This window comes from Mustela lutreola, chromosome 9, assembly GCF_030435805.1.
Source record: "Mustela lutreola isolate mMusLut2 chromosome 9, mMusLut2.pri, whole genome shotgun sequence".
Taxonomy (NCBI): Eukaryota; Metazoa; Chordata; class Mammalia; order Carnivora; family Mustelidae; genus Mustela; species Mustela lutreola.
In genome coordinates, this window is record NC_081298.1 from 279,130 (window position 1) to 293,844 (window position 14,715).

Below are 14,715 nucleotides of genomic sequence, written 5' to 3' on the forward strand. Positions count from 1 at the left end.
AAGAATTTTGATGCAGAAATGATCTACTTCACTTCGAAATTCAATTTGTTGGATCTGCTCTACTTCATTCAAATGTAAACTGTTCTGTCAAAGCCCAGAAGATACAGTGCGGAAAACTTTATGTACAAATAGAGTTAAAGTTACTAAGAAAGTAAGTTCAAATGTCTCATTTTTTTTCAGTGGAGGGAGAAGGGACATTCTTTGCACACATAACACAAAGTTAAACACACAAAGGCAGGAACCTTCCTCTGCCATCTGAATTTAATAAAGACCAAAAAAGCAAAGTTAGTAAAGTCTCATCAATTCTACCCAATTCTCTGCTGAGTAGGTTAGGTGCATGCTATCCATCCACCTACTTTGAGGTCTGAGAACTGCTGTTGGATTTTGGGGCGTTCCATACGGTATTTCTCAATTTCTTCTTTCTCCCTTTGCTCCCTAGGAAGTAAAATGTGTGTGTGCGTTAGAGATACTGGAAATCCATTCTAAGAAAAAGTCATTTCATTACACGTAATTAAATCACCAGAAGCGCAGCCCCGCGCACTCAGCAGCTGTGTCGGAGGCAGCGAGACGCACATCCACAACCACACTTACTCGGTCATCCACCAAACGGAAGCAGGCGGAGACTCACTAAAACAAAAACAAGCTGTCTTACTCTGATACACATACTTGGATTTGAACGTGAGTGTATTTATAGCTTTAAACTTCTACAAAATTCCAAACGTAGGGCCACCTTAAGAAGATTCCGGAAAGCTGACCCTCTACCCCAGCTGCCCATCTGACTTTCTGCCTGTCACTGCCTCTGCCGCTTCCAAGCAGTCTGTGTGCCTCTCCAGACAGCTCTCTGCTTCTCGTGCCGAACTAACGGGCTGTCTCATCACCCCCGCGACTGGTCTTCAGGGATGGAGAGCTACTGTGTTCTGGTGATAGAAGACCAGGTCTAGGCACTCACAGGAAATCTGTGGGTTACTGTGACCTATACAGCTAATGGTTCCTAACATTAAGATTTACGTTTTCTCCCATAAGGTAAAAGGAAAATACCAGGAATATGAACGTACTGGGACGAATGACGTGCTTGGAGAAGATAAACACCGCTCCGGGAGCTAAGGTAACAGCAATAAACAAACTTGCTAAACCTCAGGGGCCCCTGGGTGGCTCAATCAGTTAAATGTCTGCCTTTGGCTCAGGTCACGATCTCAGAGTCCTGGAACCGGGCCTGTGTCGGCCTCCCTGCTCGCCGGGCAGTCCGCTTCTCCCTCTCCCTCTGCCCCACCCCTCAACCCTCACTTCTGCACGTGCTCTCTTGCTCAAATAAGTAAGTAAATAAAATCTTTTTAAAAAATTGTTGCTAGACCAAAGTTCAGTGCAAGACGCCCACCTGAGAGCCCCACAGATAAACATGAGCACCGCGAATAGTCTTCTCTTAAGCAGGCCCCCAAAGACAGAGGACGCCTGCCCCCTCCAGCTCACTACAGTCTGTCCCCACCAGCCCAGCCTAAATCCGCACAGGTGTGTCCCAACATGGATCTGTGGAATGACATTCTCAAGACATAAGCCCTGCCTGCGAGGATTTACATATTCATTTGTCATCTTCACTGAACTTCCTAATTACTTAATACACATTAACCAAGACTACTACACCCATCTCAAGACAGTAATCCTCACTTGTGGTCAGAATAATCCTCCAAATTCCATCCCTTTCTGGAAAGCCACAGAGATCTTAAGCTCTCCACTCTAGTACCTAAGATTACTCTCCAGTAGCCTGGTGTTTCTCCAAGTGAGGCTGCCACAAACCGAGATCCAGGTTGCCTGAGAGCTGAGCAGACACACATACTATGCAACTTTGTCCATGTCTGAAATATACCAAAGCAAGACTATCTTTTAAAGTTGGATAAATATAGGGGTATCCGGCTGGCTCATCAGGAGAACATGTAACTCTTGATCTCAGGGATGGAAGTTTGAGCCCCACAGGTGTATAGATTACTTAAAAGTAAAATGATTGGGGCGCCTGGGTGGCTCAGTGGGTTAAAGCCTTTGCCTTCGGCTCAGGTCATGATCCCAGGGTGCTGGGATGGAGTCCCACATCGGGCTCTCCGCTCAGCGGGGAGCCTGCTTCCTCCCCGCCCCCACCGCCTGCCTCTCTGCCTACTTGTAATCTCTGTCTGTCAAATAAATAAATAAAATCTTTTAAAAAATATAATAAAATAAAATAATTATGAGGCGCCTGGGTGGCTCAGTGGTTAAGCATCTGCCTTTGGCTCAGGTCATGATCCCAGGGTCCGGGCATCGAGCCCCACATCAGGCTCCCTGCTCAGCGGAAAGCCTGCTTCCCCCTCTCCTGCTCCCCTGTTGGTGCTTTCTCTCTCGCTGTCTCTCTGTCAAATAAATAAATAAAATATTAAGAATAAAAAAGAATAAAATCTTTACAAATAAATAGACAGGGGCACCTGGGTGGCTCAGTCAGTTAACTGTCTGGCTCTTGATTTCAGCTCAGGTCTTGATCTCAGGGGTGTAAGTTTGAGCCCCATACTGGGCTCCATGCTGGGTGTGGAGCCCACTTAAAATAAAATAAGATAAGATAAAATAATATAATAAAATAGGGGCACCTGGGGGCTTACTTAGTCAGTTAAGCGTTTGCCTTGTGATCTCAGGGTCCTGGGACCACGCCCGCGCCGGGTCCCGCTCAGCCTCCCTCTCCCTCACTTGTGCTCTCTCATGTTCTCTCTCACGCTCAAAATAAGTAAAATCTTCTTTTAAAAAATGTATTTTAAAAATGGCAGATAAATGAAGTTGGGTAATCATAGTGTAAAGGGCACTAATTTCTCTTACCTTCTTTCTTTTCTTCTTTCATCCATCCTTTTATCTAGAGCTGCATAAATAGCATCTGCTTCCTCGTCGTCTTTTTCATAGGGCCCACTTGAGAAGAGACTCCCAGCATAGCCATTAAACTAAGCACAAAACAACACCGAGGGTCAGCTTTTCCTCCAACACAATCCCCTCAATCCCCTCGAGCAGAAACAAAGAACACTTCTCGGGGTGTCTGAGTGGTTCAGTGGGTTAAAGCCTCTGCCTTCAGCTCAGGTCATGATCTCAGGGTCGCAGGATCGAGCCCCGCATCGGGCTCTCTGCTCAGCAGGGAGCCTGCTTCCTCCTCTCTCTCTCTCTGCCTGCCTCTCTGCCTACTTGTGATCTCTGTCAAATAAATAAATAAAATCTTTAAAAAAAAAAAAAAAAAAAAAAAAGAACACTTCTCGTTAGAAAATGCTTGCTGAGTAATTGTTTCCAATCAGACAACCCCAAATGAAGGAAAGCAAAATGACTCACCAGTGTTCTACAGATGCGCCAGAGGGCGGGTGTGTGTGTGTGTGTGTGTGTGTTAGGGGCACCTGGGTGGCTCGGCTGGTCGAGCATCTGACTCTTGATTTTGGCTCAGGTCATGCTGTCAGGATCATGAGATGGAGCCCCACATCGGGCTGCGGGATCTGATTAAGGATCTGCTTAAGATTCCCTCTCCCCAAAAAGGGGAGCACTCTCACACTGTCGGAATGCAAGGGGGTGCATCCACTTTGCCAAACAGCGTGGAGGTACCTCAAAACGTTAAAAATACAGCTACCCTACAAGCGAGCACTCGTTCTATGGGTATTTGCCCCGAAGATACCAACGGAGGGAAAAGGGGCACACGCACGGCAATGCTCGTAGCAGCCATGTCCACGAGAGCCAAACTGTGGAAGGAGCTGAGACGCCCTTCAACAGACAGATGGATAAAGCTGTGGTTCACGTATGCGAGGAATATTACTCTGCCATCAGAAAGGATGAACACCTGCCATCTGCACCAACACGGATGGGACTAGAGACTGTGCTGGGTGAAATAAGCCAAGCAGGGAAAAACAATCATCATAGGGTTTCGCTTATTTGCATAACATAAGGAGTAGCAGGAGGACTTCAGAGAAGGAAGGGAAAAAGCTGGGGGTGGGGAGGACCAGAGGGGGAGTGGAAGCTCGAGGGGACTATGGACTCTGGGAATCCAACAGAGGGTTGGGGGGGGTGGACGAGTGAGCCTGGTGGTGGGTATTAAGGAGGGCACGGATCGCATGGAGCACTGGGTCCAAGGAATATGCAAACAATGAATCAGGGAACATTATGTTAAAAATTAATAATGTACTTTATGGTGACTAATATAACAAAAAATTTTAAAAGATCCTCTCTCCTTCTCCGTCTGTCCCTGCCAACTGTGTGTACGCATGCACTCTCTTTCTCTAAAAATAATAAAAATAAACCTTTAAAAAAAAGGTGTCATGGGCATGAGAGATGGAGGGGCTACCCAATGGGAGGAGACTAAGAGACACAAGTACATGTGATGCAGGGTCCTGGATGAGAAACGGCACCAGCCAAACACCGGTGGAATTCAGGAAGGCCTACGGAGCAGATGACCTTGCCACGTCAGTAGCTGTACTGATGTCACAGAAGACGAGAAGCCTGTGGAGGGTGTGCAGGAATCGCCTATACTATTTTTGCAATCCCCCTGGAAGTTTTAAATCATTCCCAAATTGAAATTTTAAAAATCTTTATCTCTGAGCAGAACTTCTGTCGGAACACGTCTGAAGAAGACCTCAATGCCCAAACCCCAGTGACGTCAGAGTGTGTGCGGAGACAAAACGCATCAAGTGTCGTCACTAACGCCACTCGGAATTGCATCGAGGACCCGCCGAGACAAAACCCGAGGGCCAGAGCATCTCTCCCGAAGAAAGAACATGCACTTTTCTTTCCCCGACTCCCTGCTCCCCTCTCCCACTCTGCTGAAGACACCCTGGAGACAGGCTGAGACCCCAGACGCGCCCGCCTCCCCGAGCACACTGGTTAAGGGGCTGGTCGGCGTCCTGAGGCCTGGCTGGGGCGCCCTGCAAGTCACCTCATCATAGTTGGTGTCGTTCAGATCCTCGTCATCGTCGTCGGCTGCCTGGCTTTTCTTCATCTGGTCCCCGACGGTCCTCTTGCCTGGGGGCGCGTGGCGGTCATCCACAGGGTCATTTGCATCGCGGGCGGGCCCAATGTCTGACCGGGTGGTAAAGCCAGTGGCACTGCAGGAGACCCCAAGACACCCACTCACCTGGTGACCTCGCTCCTTTGCTCTCCCCTCCACAGTCCTTCCCTAACGTCGCCCAGAAACTCCAACATTACCAGCATGTTCTCTCGCGGTGAGAAACTCGTGACCGACCCTGAGGAGCGCACGCCCCACACTCTCCTTAACAGATTCACCAGGGCACCGGCCCTCTCTCCTCCCAACGTCCAGTCTCCCACTTCTGACGACCTGCGGATCATCTCCCCCGGCGGCCCCGTGGGAACCCCTTTCCTGTGTTCGACCGGCAGGGCCCCGGGTCGTCTCAGCTGGCGGCTGCGGGGCCGTCCCAGCACCACGGCAGCCTCAGCTCTGCCCCCCTTGCCCTCCTCCTCCCGCCATCCGTCCTCACGCTCTGCGGAGTCCACCCTCCCCAAACCTGGACCCCCCCACAGCTGGGAACCCAGCCGCCACCCTGCCTCCGGCCTTCCGGCTGCTTCAGCCCAGCTCCGGCCAGGGCTCGTGGAGGCCTCAGCCTCTGCTGCAGCTCTGGCCGCGCCGACCCCACTCCCCGAACACTCCGCTCACACAAACTCTTCCCGAGTCCCGCCTCCTCTCCACGCGGGCCTTTCCTCCTCAGCTACCCAGCACACGAGACGTCAGCTCCTCCGAGCCTCCAGGCTTCTGCATCCCGAAACGCAGCTCTTCTACCCAGGGGGCTCGGCCGCTGCGGCCCCACAGCGCATCCCCCGACGGCGGCGGCTCCCCGCCGTGGACTTAGGCACGCAGTCCCCGGCGAAGACGGTGTCCGCAAGCGAGACCGTGTGTTCCCCACAGAGGCGGACACCACACCCCCCAAGGAAGCCCGGGGCTCGTCCTCAACAAACCAATGACCAGACAGACAGAACGACGGTGGCCGCTCATTTATTCGACAGTTTACGGTAGCCTGCGCGCGCCCGGCCCCGGAGACCCGGCCCCGCACACCCGGCCCCGCACACCCGGCCCCGCACACCCGGCCTGCCGGGGCCGAGCGTTTCTCTGCGCGCCGCAGGACGGGCAGCAGCGCCGGCGGGGCACGGCTCGCGCTTCGGCCGACGCGGGCGCCCACGGGCTCCGCCACCGCCCGAGGAGTCGCCACTCGCGTCCCAGAGGCCGAAGGCGGCTGACGCCGAGCATCCTCGGCTCCGGCGCGCAGCCCCAAGGCCGCGCCCGCGCTCCTCCTCCCGGGGGCACCGCGCGGCCTCCCCCGGACGAGCGCGGGGAGCGAGCCCCGCCCGCCGCGCGCCCCCGCCCCCGCCCCCGCCCCGCCGCGCGCCCCAGGCCTCACCCCCGGCCCAGCCCCGGCACGTAGCCCAGCGGCGCGGGCATGCCCAGGAACGGCTTCTTCTTCTTGTTCATGGCGCCGGTGATGACGAGGGGCCGGGAAGGGACCGGACGGAAGCCGCGGCCGCGGGCTGAAGACCACCGACCACCCCGGTTTCTCAGCAGGAAGCGCCGGCGGGACCAGCGTCACCCGCGACCCGGAAGCAGAACTCGCGGGGCGCACGAGGCCCCGCCCACCCTGCTGTCCCCGGGCGGAAGTTCCTGAAGAGCGACTTCCGGCCGCGACGGCGGCGAGGGGATGGGACAGGCGCATGCGCGAGGCTCCCGCCCGCGGGGAGGGGTGCGGGCGGCCCTGCTGGAGACGTGCAGGAGCTGCAGCCCCCGGGAGAAAGCCTGCGGGGCAGAGCCTGCGGGCAAACCCTGCGGGGCCTCAGCGCTGAGCCCGGGGCCGCCGTCCTCCCTGCGCGCCCGTACTGCGTGCACGTACCCCCTGCGAGCGGGACCTGTGCCCCCCCCCGGCACCCCCGCCGCCCAGGACCCTTCGGAATCAGGCGTAGCCGTTCGCCTCCCCTCGGAGTTGTGCTGGCCCCGGGGCTGGCCCTAAGCCGTCCGGGCGGAGCCGCTCCGCTGTGCGGCCGTGGACGGCTGCCGCGGGTGTGCGTGTCGTGACTGCGCGCGCACCCGTCTGCGGGGGCCCCGGTGTGCGGGCTCGAGCCCTCGGCGCCCAGATTGCGGAGCCGCGGCTCGGGCCCGGGTTCCGGGCCAGGCTCGGCCGCCGCCGCCGCCAGACGCTGAACGTGGCGGGGAGGGCGGAGGTGCAGCCCCTGGAAGGCGAGTTGCGGGGATAAGTAAATGCGGGCGGCGGGCGGACGCCGGAGCTGGCTCTCGAGTGTGTCGCGGGCTCGGTGCCGGTCGGACGGCCTGTGCGCCTGCCCCGGGTGGACACGCGTCTCCGTGCACCTCCGCTCCTCCCGCCGCGCGACCGCCCCGGCCTTCCGAGCCCCTCGCGAGGAGCCCTGGAGCCGACACATCCCTCCGGCCTGCTGCGGCCTCCGTGGGGCTCCTCGCTCCCCCCATTCCCAGCCGAGCGGCTTTCAGGGCCGCCTCCGGTGGCCCCGGGCGGCCAGAGTCCGGGCCGCAGCGGGAAGGGGGAGACCCTGCCTGGTTGGGGCGGGGGGTCTAGGGAAGCAAGCGCGCGTTTGAGGGCGAGAGCTCTGGAGAGCGCGTGAACGGGGAGGGGTGAGTCCGTAAGCTGAGGGAGGAGAAAGGGGGGAAATGGTTGAGGGGCCGGTCTGGCCATTGACCCTGGGCCCCGGTGGACAGACCCTCCCAGGAGCAGGCAGGACGCTCCTCTCCTGCCTCCTCCCTCCCCGCGGGGAAGATCACGTCCTTATTTCCTTGCCTCGGAGGCCCCTCCAGACGTCTGGACCCCCTAACGGTGCCCAGAGTCACTTGTCCTTGAAGCCGTGCGCAGGTGTGCGAGGTCGCCCCTTACCCGGGCAGACACCCTTTGCATACGCAGACCTGCGCGCCGCCGACACACCTCGGAGCTCCCGGAGCGCGCCTGGCTCTCAGGGCTCACGGGCAGGTGCCTCGCCGCGCAGACTCGCCGGGCGCGGGGACCGGCTCAGGCGCGGGGCCGGCTGGGGCGGGGCAGCGGCGCGCGTTCCCCGCCGGCCATACCGGCCGCCTTGCGCCCGCCGAGGGGCGTGTGTGCTCGGGCCCGGAATCCTTGGGCCCCATGTTCACGGAGCTGAGGACCAAGCTGAGCCCCCCGCGAGGCCGCGCCGGGGCTGTGCGTGCCGGCTTCGGGGAGTGCCGGGATGTGGACGGTGAGCAGGGCTGGACCAGGGCGCGGGAATATCGCGGGTTGGGGCCTCGGGAACCGAGAGGGGCGGGGGCGGGATCTGGCCGACTCCAAGCTGCGGCTTGGCGTGGGGTGGGGGGCGCGTCCTGGCCGAACGGGCTCCCTGGTGTCTTTGTCTTGAGGTGGGGGGGGTGGCCTCAGGCCTTGGGGATCAGCACATCCTTGGCTAGCTCTTGCAGTGGGGCCGCGAGAGGGTCGAGGCCGCAGCCGGGCTTGGGCGCCCCCGCCCCATTTTATGCTGGAATTCTGACGTTGGGACTAAGAGGGAGGGACGGAAGGACGCGCCGGCAGACGGAAAGAGGGAGATCCGACTCCGAGCACCGGCAGGGAATGGGCGGGGCCCGGCTGGACCGGGACAGGTGAAGCGCGCGCGGCGGCGTCCCACTGGTTCGCCCAGAGCTTCACGCTCCTGCCTTGGCCCGGACCCGCTCCGCGAGGCCCTGCGATGTGAGGCCAAGTGGCTCAGGAACCTGTGCCCTGAAAGATGCCAGCTTAGAATAAGTCTTTTCCTACGATTTTAGAAGCCACATCCGGGCAGCGACCACACCAGCCGCACCTACTGTTTGACCCAGGACCTCAAATTTAGAGTCACCCGCGCTCCTTCAATTCCCTGAGGTTGCTAGAAAGAAGAGGGGTGCTAAGTCCAAGAAATCTTAGGGGGTAAGGGGGAGTAATGCGTTTTCCCCATTACTGAGACCTCCTGGGCACATCCCCAAACCCTGCCCTCAGTTGGGGGTTTGGGGTGTGTCCATGGAGGGGGGGGTTGTCTCTCATTGTACGGCTGAGAGCCAGTGAGGCCAGGGCCCTGGCCAGGAACCTGCTTCTGCCTGCTGAGTTGGAACCTAGATACCGTAGAGATGAAGGCAAGCCTGCACTTGTCTTCCACCCTCTGCCAGGCTCTGCTGACTGGTGGACACCACACAGAGCCCTTCTCCAACCACCCATCCATCCACAATGTTTCTGGACACCTCCCGCCTGCCAAGACCTGTGCAGGGGCTGGGAAGTGACCATTCAGGTGTCTGTCCTCCTGGGACCCGTGTGAGCGCCATGCACAGGAATGATGCGAAAACTGCAACTTGAGGAGTATCAAGAAGTTTGTGTGGGAAGAGAGGGCCAAGGTGTCACTGTGGCTCCCCGAGCCTGCGCTTGGGCCCTGCACCCCTGCACAGAGCAGCCCGTGCCCACTGGACACCCACCATGCACAGAAGCCGTCCTGGGCCAAGGGCCCTGTGGCCAGGAGAAGAGCAGGAATCTTGGCTGCCGGCTTGCCCAGAGTTCATTCAGGCTCCTCGTGGATGGGTTGGCAGATGAGTACAGCAGGGCAGGAGCCGAGCCTCAGACACCAGGTGTGGCTGCAGAGACTGGTTCCATGGTGATGGGCAGGCAGCGTACTCAGACGGTCACCATCATGCAGGATCTCCTGGGACATAGGAGCCTGGTCTGGTTCCCTGACCCTGATCTGGTTCAGCCTGTGTCAGCCGAAAGCAAGGGTGACATGAGGCCTGTCTCAGGATAGCCCCTCACCAGGCTGTGGGTCTTGCGCTCCCTGATAGGCACACTGGCTCTGTAATCGCAGCCGAATCCAGCCCACTCCTCAGAATATGGGCGATGCACTCGGACGAGGAAAGAGGCTCCTAGTTTGTGGTGTTCGGACTGCGTGCGGTACTAAAGACACCTCTTGCACGCTTCCTTTCCACCTTTGGGGGCTTGGGACCCTCTAATTGAGAAAGTGGCTCTCCTCTGTTGGAGGGTGTGTTGAGCGGGGAGCTGGTGTGCAGAGAGGTGATTGTCTGGCTCTGCCCCAACCGCTCTGATCAGGCACCCATGCTCTGCAGCCGCTGCCCATTTGAGCTTCTGCCGAACCCTCCTGGAACACACGGTATCTGCTGAGAGCATCCCCTGCCACCTGCCTCGGACGCCAGGCACCAGCCTCACGTGGCATGATTCCCGTAGCCAGAGGGCCGCCGGTGGCCGGCCAGTCAAGCTCCTGCAGCAGCCGGGCGCGGAAGCCCCCCAGGTACCCACCCACCATACCCACCTCAGCCCCTGCCTTTCCCACCCCCTCACCGCAGCTGCTGCCCGTCTCATCCACAGGCCCGGCTGTACTCCGACCACTACGGCCTGTACCACACAAGCCCCTCCCTGGGTGGCCTGACAAGGCCTGTGGTCCTGTGGAGTCAGCAGGACGTGTGCAAGTGGCTCAAGAAGCACTGTCCCCACAACTACCTCGTCTATGTGGAGGCCTTCTCCCAGCATGCCATCACAGGTGCCCTTAAGGGCTGGGGAGGGGAGGCAGCCCTTGTTCCCGCTCCCCTCTGTTTCCTGCGGGGCCAACCCCTCCTTCTAGGGCTGTCCCTTCTCCCCGGTGTGTTCCTCTGTTCTCCTGGCTTCCCTCCGCCCCGGCCCCCGCCTGCCTTCCTGGTGCCTCTCCGCCTCCTTCCCTGTCCTTTCTGTGTCTCCTTCTCCGTCCTCGGGTCCTCGGGTCTGTCTGGGTCCTCCTCCCCTTTCTCTCTGCCCCTCCGACGCTGACCTTGGCTCGCTCTCAGGCCGGGCACTGCTGCGGCTGAACGGGGAGAAGCTGCAGCGGATGGGGCTGGCGCAGGAGGCCCAGCGGCAAGAGGTGCTGCAGCAGCTGCTGCGTCTGCAGGTGCGCGAGGAGGGGCGGAGCCTGCAGCTGCTCAGCCAAGGTCAGTGGGGCGGAGGGGCAGAGAGACGCGGAGGGGGAGGCCCTCTGTGCGCCAGGTGGGCTGACCTGGGTGGGGGGAGGGAGCAGCTGTAGGACGCCAGCAAGAGCCGTCCTGTGCCCAGGGCAGAGGGGAGGTGCCAGCGATCTGCACCTCTCCTCACCCCCATCCACCCCATAGCCTCCTTCGGAAACACGTCCTAGCCGCTGCCTGAGGCTCGAACCCCAGACCCCAGCACTGTGACCAGAGCCTGTGGCAAGGGCGATGCAGAGCTGGCCCACAGCCCCTCTCGGACCCCGCCAGAGGCGCCAGGGGCTGAGCCCAGCCCAGTGGACAGGTGGGACCAGGATTGCCATCTCTGGTTGTACATTCTGGGCTGTGAGCAGGTGGGGGCTGCTTGGGTGTGGTCCTTCCTGGGAACCTGAGCCCAAATCCACCCTTTGTGCTGCTGGCAGCATGCGGGGGAGCTACCTGGAGCCAGAGCAGGGTCTGGTGACCCCCCCAGCCCCCCAGGGAGTCTATTATTTATATTCCCCTAACCCACACCCATGCCTGTGCCCCTATTGCCTGCTGAGTCACACTTCCTTTGGGCATCCTGCCCTCCCCCAGGGCGAGAGGTCTGTCTGTCTGCCCATTTGTCTAGTTCTACACCCTAACCCAGCACCTAGAGGATTGCCGGCACAAGGGGGATAAACTGGAGGCTCCCTCTGGCGCGTGCCCCCCCATCCAGATAGCAGCAGCTGCTGCTGCCAAGAAGGCCCCCTCGTGATTTCTGAGACCCTCACCACACCCCTGTCCACTCCCAGGAACCGAAGTGAGAGAGGTTGGGGACTGCTTAGGCGCCTGGAACCTTACTCAGCACCACGAGGGCCCCACAGCTGGGACTGGGCTCAGCTGGGTTGCGGCCTTAGGTTTGGGAACCCGCCTCCCGTTCCTCCCACATTTGGGAGCATGTGTATTCTCACTGCTCCGTTCCCAGGAAAATCCGAATTCACAGAAGAGACAGTCCTGAGGCCTGCATCCCCCACACCCACCCACCAGAGACCCAGCCAGCGCCTGAGCCACTACTCCATGGGCCAGGGGGCCCATGGTTTGGGCCTGGTGCCGTCCGGAGAGGGACAGGGAGGGTGGTCCTGACAGCCCCCCACCCTCTGGCTCCTTTGCCTTCCCCCGCCCTCAGGAACTCTGAAAATCTCGGGGACACATGAGGCTGAGCCCCCAGCCTCTTCTCTGTGCCCTGAGCTGGCCTCCAGGTGGGAGGCTGGTTCGTGCAGGCCCTGAGTGGAATCTGGACGACTGGCCTGGTGCCCTCCATCCTGTAGGCCCATCCAGGAAGCCCCCGTGTCCTGTCTGGCCACCCTGATTGTCCCAGCCCACCCTGTGCCATCACAACGTTGTGTTTTCCGGAGGGCCTTTCCTATCACTGCCCCCACCTTCTTCCTCCTTTGTCTTGCCCCCATGCCCCCATGCTCTTGTCTTGTCTTCTTTGTTTTGCGCTTTTTTATATTCTGATAAAAAGACCAGAAATAAACCCAGTTCTCAAGTGCCCCAAGTGTGTGTTCGGCTCCAGCCAGCTGGGTGTTTGAGAGTGGGAAGAACCCTGGGAGGGAGCGGGAGGGGCCCTGGTTGGCATTGGGGCAGGAAGTGCCCAGGGCCCAGTTCAGGTCCCTCCGCAGGGCCACTAGGGGGCAGTGGTGTCGCATCTTGACCAGGCACCTGTTGACCTCAGGACCAGGTGGGGAGGAGAGGCAGAGGCTGGAACCCTGGGCTCGGCCTTGCGGACTGCACCTTGCGGACTGCACCCAGACGCACGGACACAGGTGCGTTACTTTCCCGAGGCCGCCAGAACAAAGGACCACAACCGGGAAGCTTCTCACAGCGGAAACGGATTCTGTTCCGGCCACGCAGGCCACTGGTCTGAAACCCACCAGGGTCACACTGCCTCCTGGAGCACAGGGTGGAGCCTTCCTCACCTCTCCCAGCTTCTGGCGGCTGCCCCAGGGATTCCTGGGCTCTGGCGTGTCACTGCAGCCCAGCCTCTGTGCTCACGTCCCCTTCTGCCTCTGTCAAATCTCCCTCCCCCGGGGAGACCTGTCACGGGATTTAAGGCCCACCTGGACAATCCAGGACGGTCTTCTCACCTCAAGACCCTTCCCTTCAGCAGATCTGCAAAGACCTGCTTTTCCAAATAAGGTCATATTCATGGGTTCCAGGGATGTGACATGGCAACCTTCCAGGGTCCCCATTAAGCGCCCTGCACAGGGTAACGCTCTGACATAAGAAACAGGTCCCAACACCCCCGACACAGGTATCCGCACAGCAACCAGACACGCGGTAACAGAGAGGCATACACTGACCCCTGGAGTCTGGACACAGAAACACAGGGACGCCGGTGTCCAGAACCACAGGACGCCCTGATGCAGTGACCCCCTAACGTACAAAACACACTCGGAGCACAGCACACAGTGCCCTACATCCAGACACGCTGTGGCCTAGACACACCTGCTAAGACACAGGAGTCCCCCCCGCCCCCGCACATGTCTTGCGTCTGGTCATCCAGATACTAACATACTAACAGGCGTCCTTCTCTCCTAGTGCAGGACACACAGACATACCCTGACATCAGGTGTCCACACAGGACACAGCCCAGCACATGTGGTCACTCAGACACACACCTACTACTGGGCATGGTTACACACGTGGCTGTGCAGACTTACTCGGGGAAAGGTGACAAGAAAGCTATCTGCATCTCCTGCGTGAACTGACCCCTCCCCAAATCCTGCATGTCCTGCCCCCAGTGTGGGCATGCTCAGTAAGGGAAGGACGGCCCTCCCTCTTCCTCCTGGGGTCACATGGGCCTTTCTCTGGTTCTGATTTTCCAGGAAGGTCCAACCTCCTGAGTCCTCCACAGAGGGCCCCCACCCCTCTCTCCTGGAGCACTCTGTGCTGGCCACTAGGGAAGCAAGAGTCCTGTGAGGAGAGGCAGAGCCTAATCTGACCTTTTGTGCTCTGCCCCCTAGCAATGCACCCAACCTGTTCCAGGGCAGACAGGGGTGAAGTGGGGATTGGAATAGGGGGTGGGAGACACTTGGAGAAGGCAGTGCACACTGTAACCATGTCCCACCTAGTACCTCTTCCCCTGCTCCGTTTTTTTCCAACTCCTGGTAGGGTTGGGGCCCCATTTCCCCCAGACCCGATACCGGGGTGCCCTCCCAGGCCTGGGTTCTGGGGCCCTGCGGAGCAAAGCACAACTGATCTAGGCTCACCGCCACCGGAAGCACACGGAGGCTGCTCCAATGGTCAGTAGCCCCAATAGGGTCCATGGCCTCAAACTGCCTAGCACTGCTAGGAACCGGGCGGTGCCCTGACTGTGGCCACAGACAGAGGTGGTCACGGGGCTCGCTGGAAGACCCCCCAGATCCTGCTCTGCAGTCGCAGGGCTCCCAAGGGCCAGGGGTTCGGCTCCCAGAGGACGGTGGTCTCCATGGCTGCAGCTTCCCAGAGCCAGCACCTAGAGGCATCTGCTCGCTTCAGTCCGGGTACACTGGGCTTTGGGCAGTTCCCAACACCCCTGTAGTGCCTCAGTTTACCCCACTGTCTGAAAACCGTCCCCTGCCCTACGGGGCGGCATAACTGGCCACTTGGCACTGGAGCCGCAGCCGACCACGGCCCCCGAGCTGGGGGCCGGGGGCCGGGGGCCGGGGGCCGGGGAGGGGTCGGCCGACGGGCCCCCTCCCTCCCCGCCGTTCCTCCCCGTCGCGGAGCGGCCGCACGGATACCGCGAGAGT

The 14,715-nt window shown here is 59.6% G+C and overlaps 2 protein-coding genes across 6 annotated transcripts in view; one reads left to right on the forward strand and one right to left on the reverse strand.

Annotated features, from left to right (window-relative positions):
* PRPF6 (pre-mRNA processing factor 6) overlaps positions 1 to 6,594 on the reverse strand; it is a 40,012-nt gene extending 33,418 nt beyond the window's left edge. Inside the window, exons 1-4 of the mRNA XM_059133928.1 lie at positions 6,381 to 6,594; positions 4,907 to 5,075; positions 2,827 to 2,945; positions 357 to 435 (exon numbers count right to left, since the gene is read on the reverse strand). Coding sequence (XP_058989911.1) covers positions 357 to 435; positions 2,827 to 2,945; positions 4,907 to 5,075; positions 6,381 to 6,451 — 438 coding nt within the window. The 5' untranslated portion in view covers positions 6,452 to 6,594. The remainder of the gene's footprint in view (positions 1 to 356; positions 436 to 2,826; positions 2,946 to 4,906; positions 5,076 to 6,380) is intronic.
* Positions 6,595 to 6,696: 102 nt separating this feature from the next.
* On the forward strand, positions 6,697 to 14,587 carry SAMD10 (sterile alpha motif domain containing 10). Of its 5 annotated transcripts, none has more exons than XR_009344662.1 (6): positions 6,697 to 8,208; positions 10,062 to 10,260; positions 10,338 to 10,509; positions 10,790 to 10,890; positions 11,108 to 11,264; positions 12,657 to 14,587. XR_009344662.1 is itself a non-coding variant. In XM_059133941.1 (5 exons), exons 1-5 carry the CDS (start codon positions 7,652 to 7,654, stop codon positions 11,128 to 11,130), a joined length of 1,092 nt encoding a protein of 363 aa, XP_058989924.1. In that variant the 5' UTR covers positions 6,697 to 7,651; the 3' UTR covers positions 11,131 to 12,473. The 5 variants fall into 5 exon arrangements, 3 of the variants coding, with proteins under 3 accessions (XP_058989924.1, XP_058989926.1, XP_058989927.1); XR_009344661.1 differs by lacking the exon at positions 12,657 to 14,587 and adding an exon at positions 11,907 to 12,473; XM_059133941.1 differs by lacking the exon at positions 12,657 to 14,587 and having other exon boundaries at positions 10,790 to 10,930; positions 11,108 to 12,473.
* The last annotated feature ends 128 nt before the right edge of the window (positions 14,588 to 14,715 follow it).

Excerpts from the sequence above, each read along its gene's own strand:
- SAMD10 (XM_059133941.1), top strand. The coding sequence starts at position 7,652 with ATGGTTGAGGGGCCGGTCTGGCCATTGACCCTGGGCCCCGGTGGACAG. Across the intron at positions 8,209-10,061 it reads GGAGTGCCGGGATGTGGACG|GCACCCATGCTCTGCAGCCG; the intron begins GTGAGCAGGGCT and ends CGCTCTGATCAG. Across the intron at positions 10,261-10,337 it reads CGGGCGCGGAAGCCCCCCAG|GCCCGGCTGTACTCCGACCA; the intron begins GTACCCACCCAC and ends TCTCATCCACAG.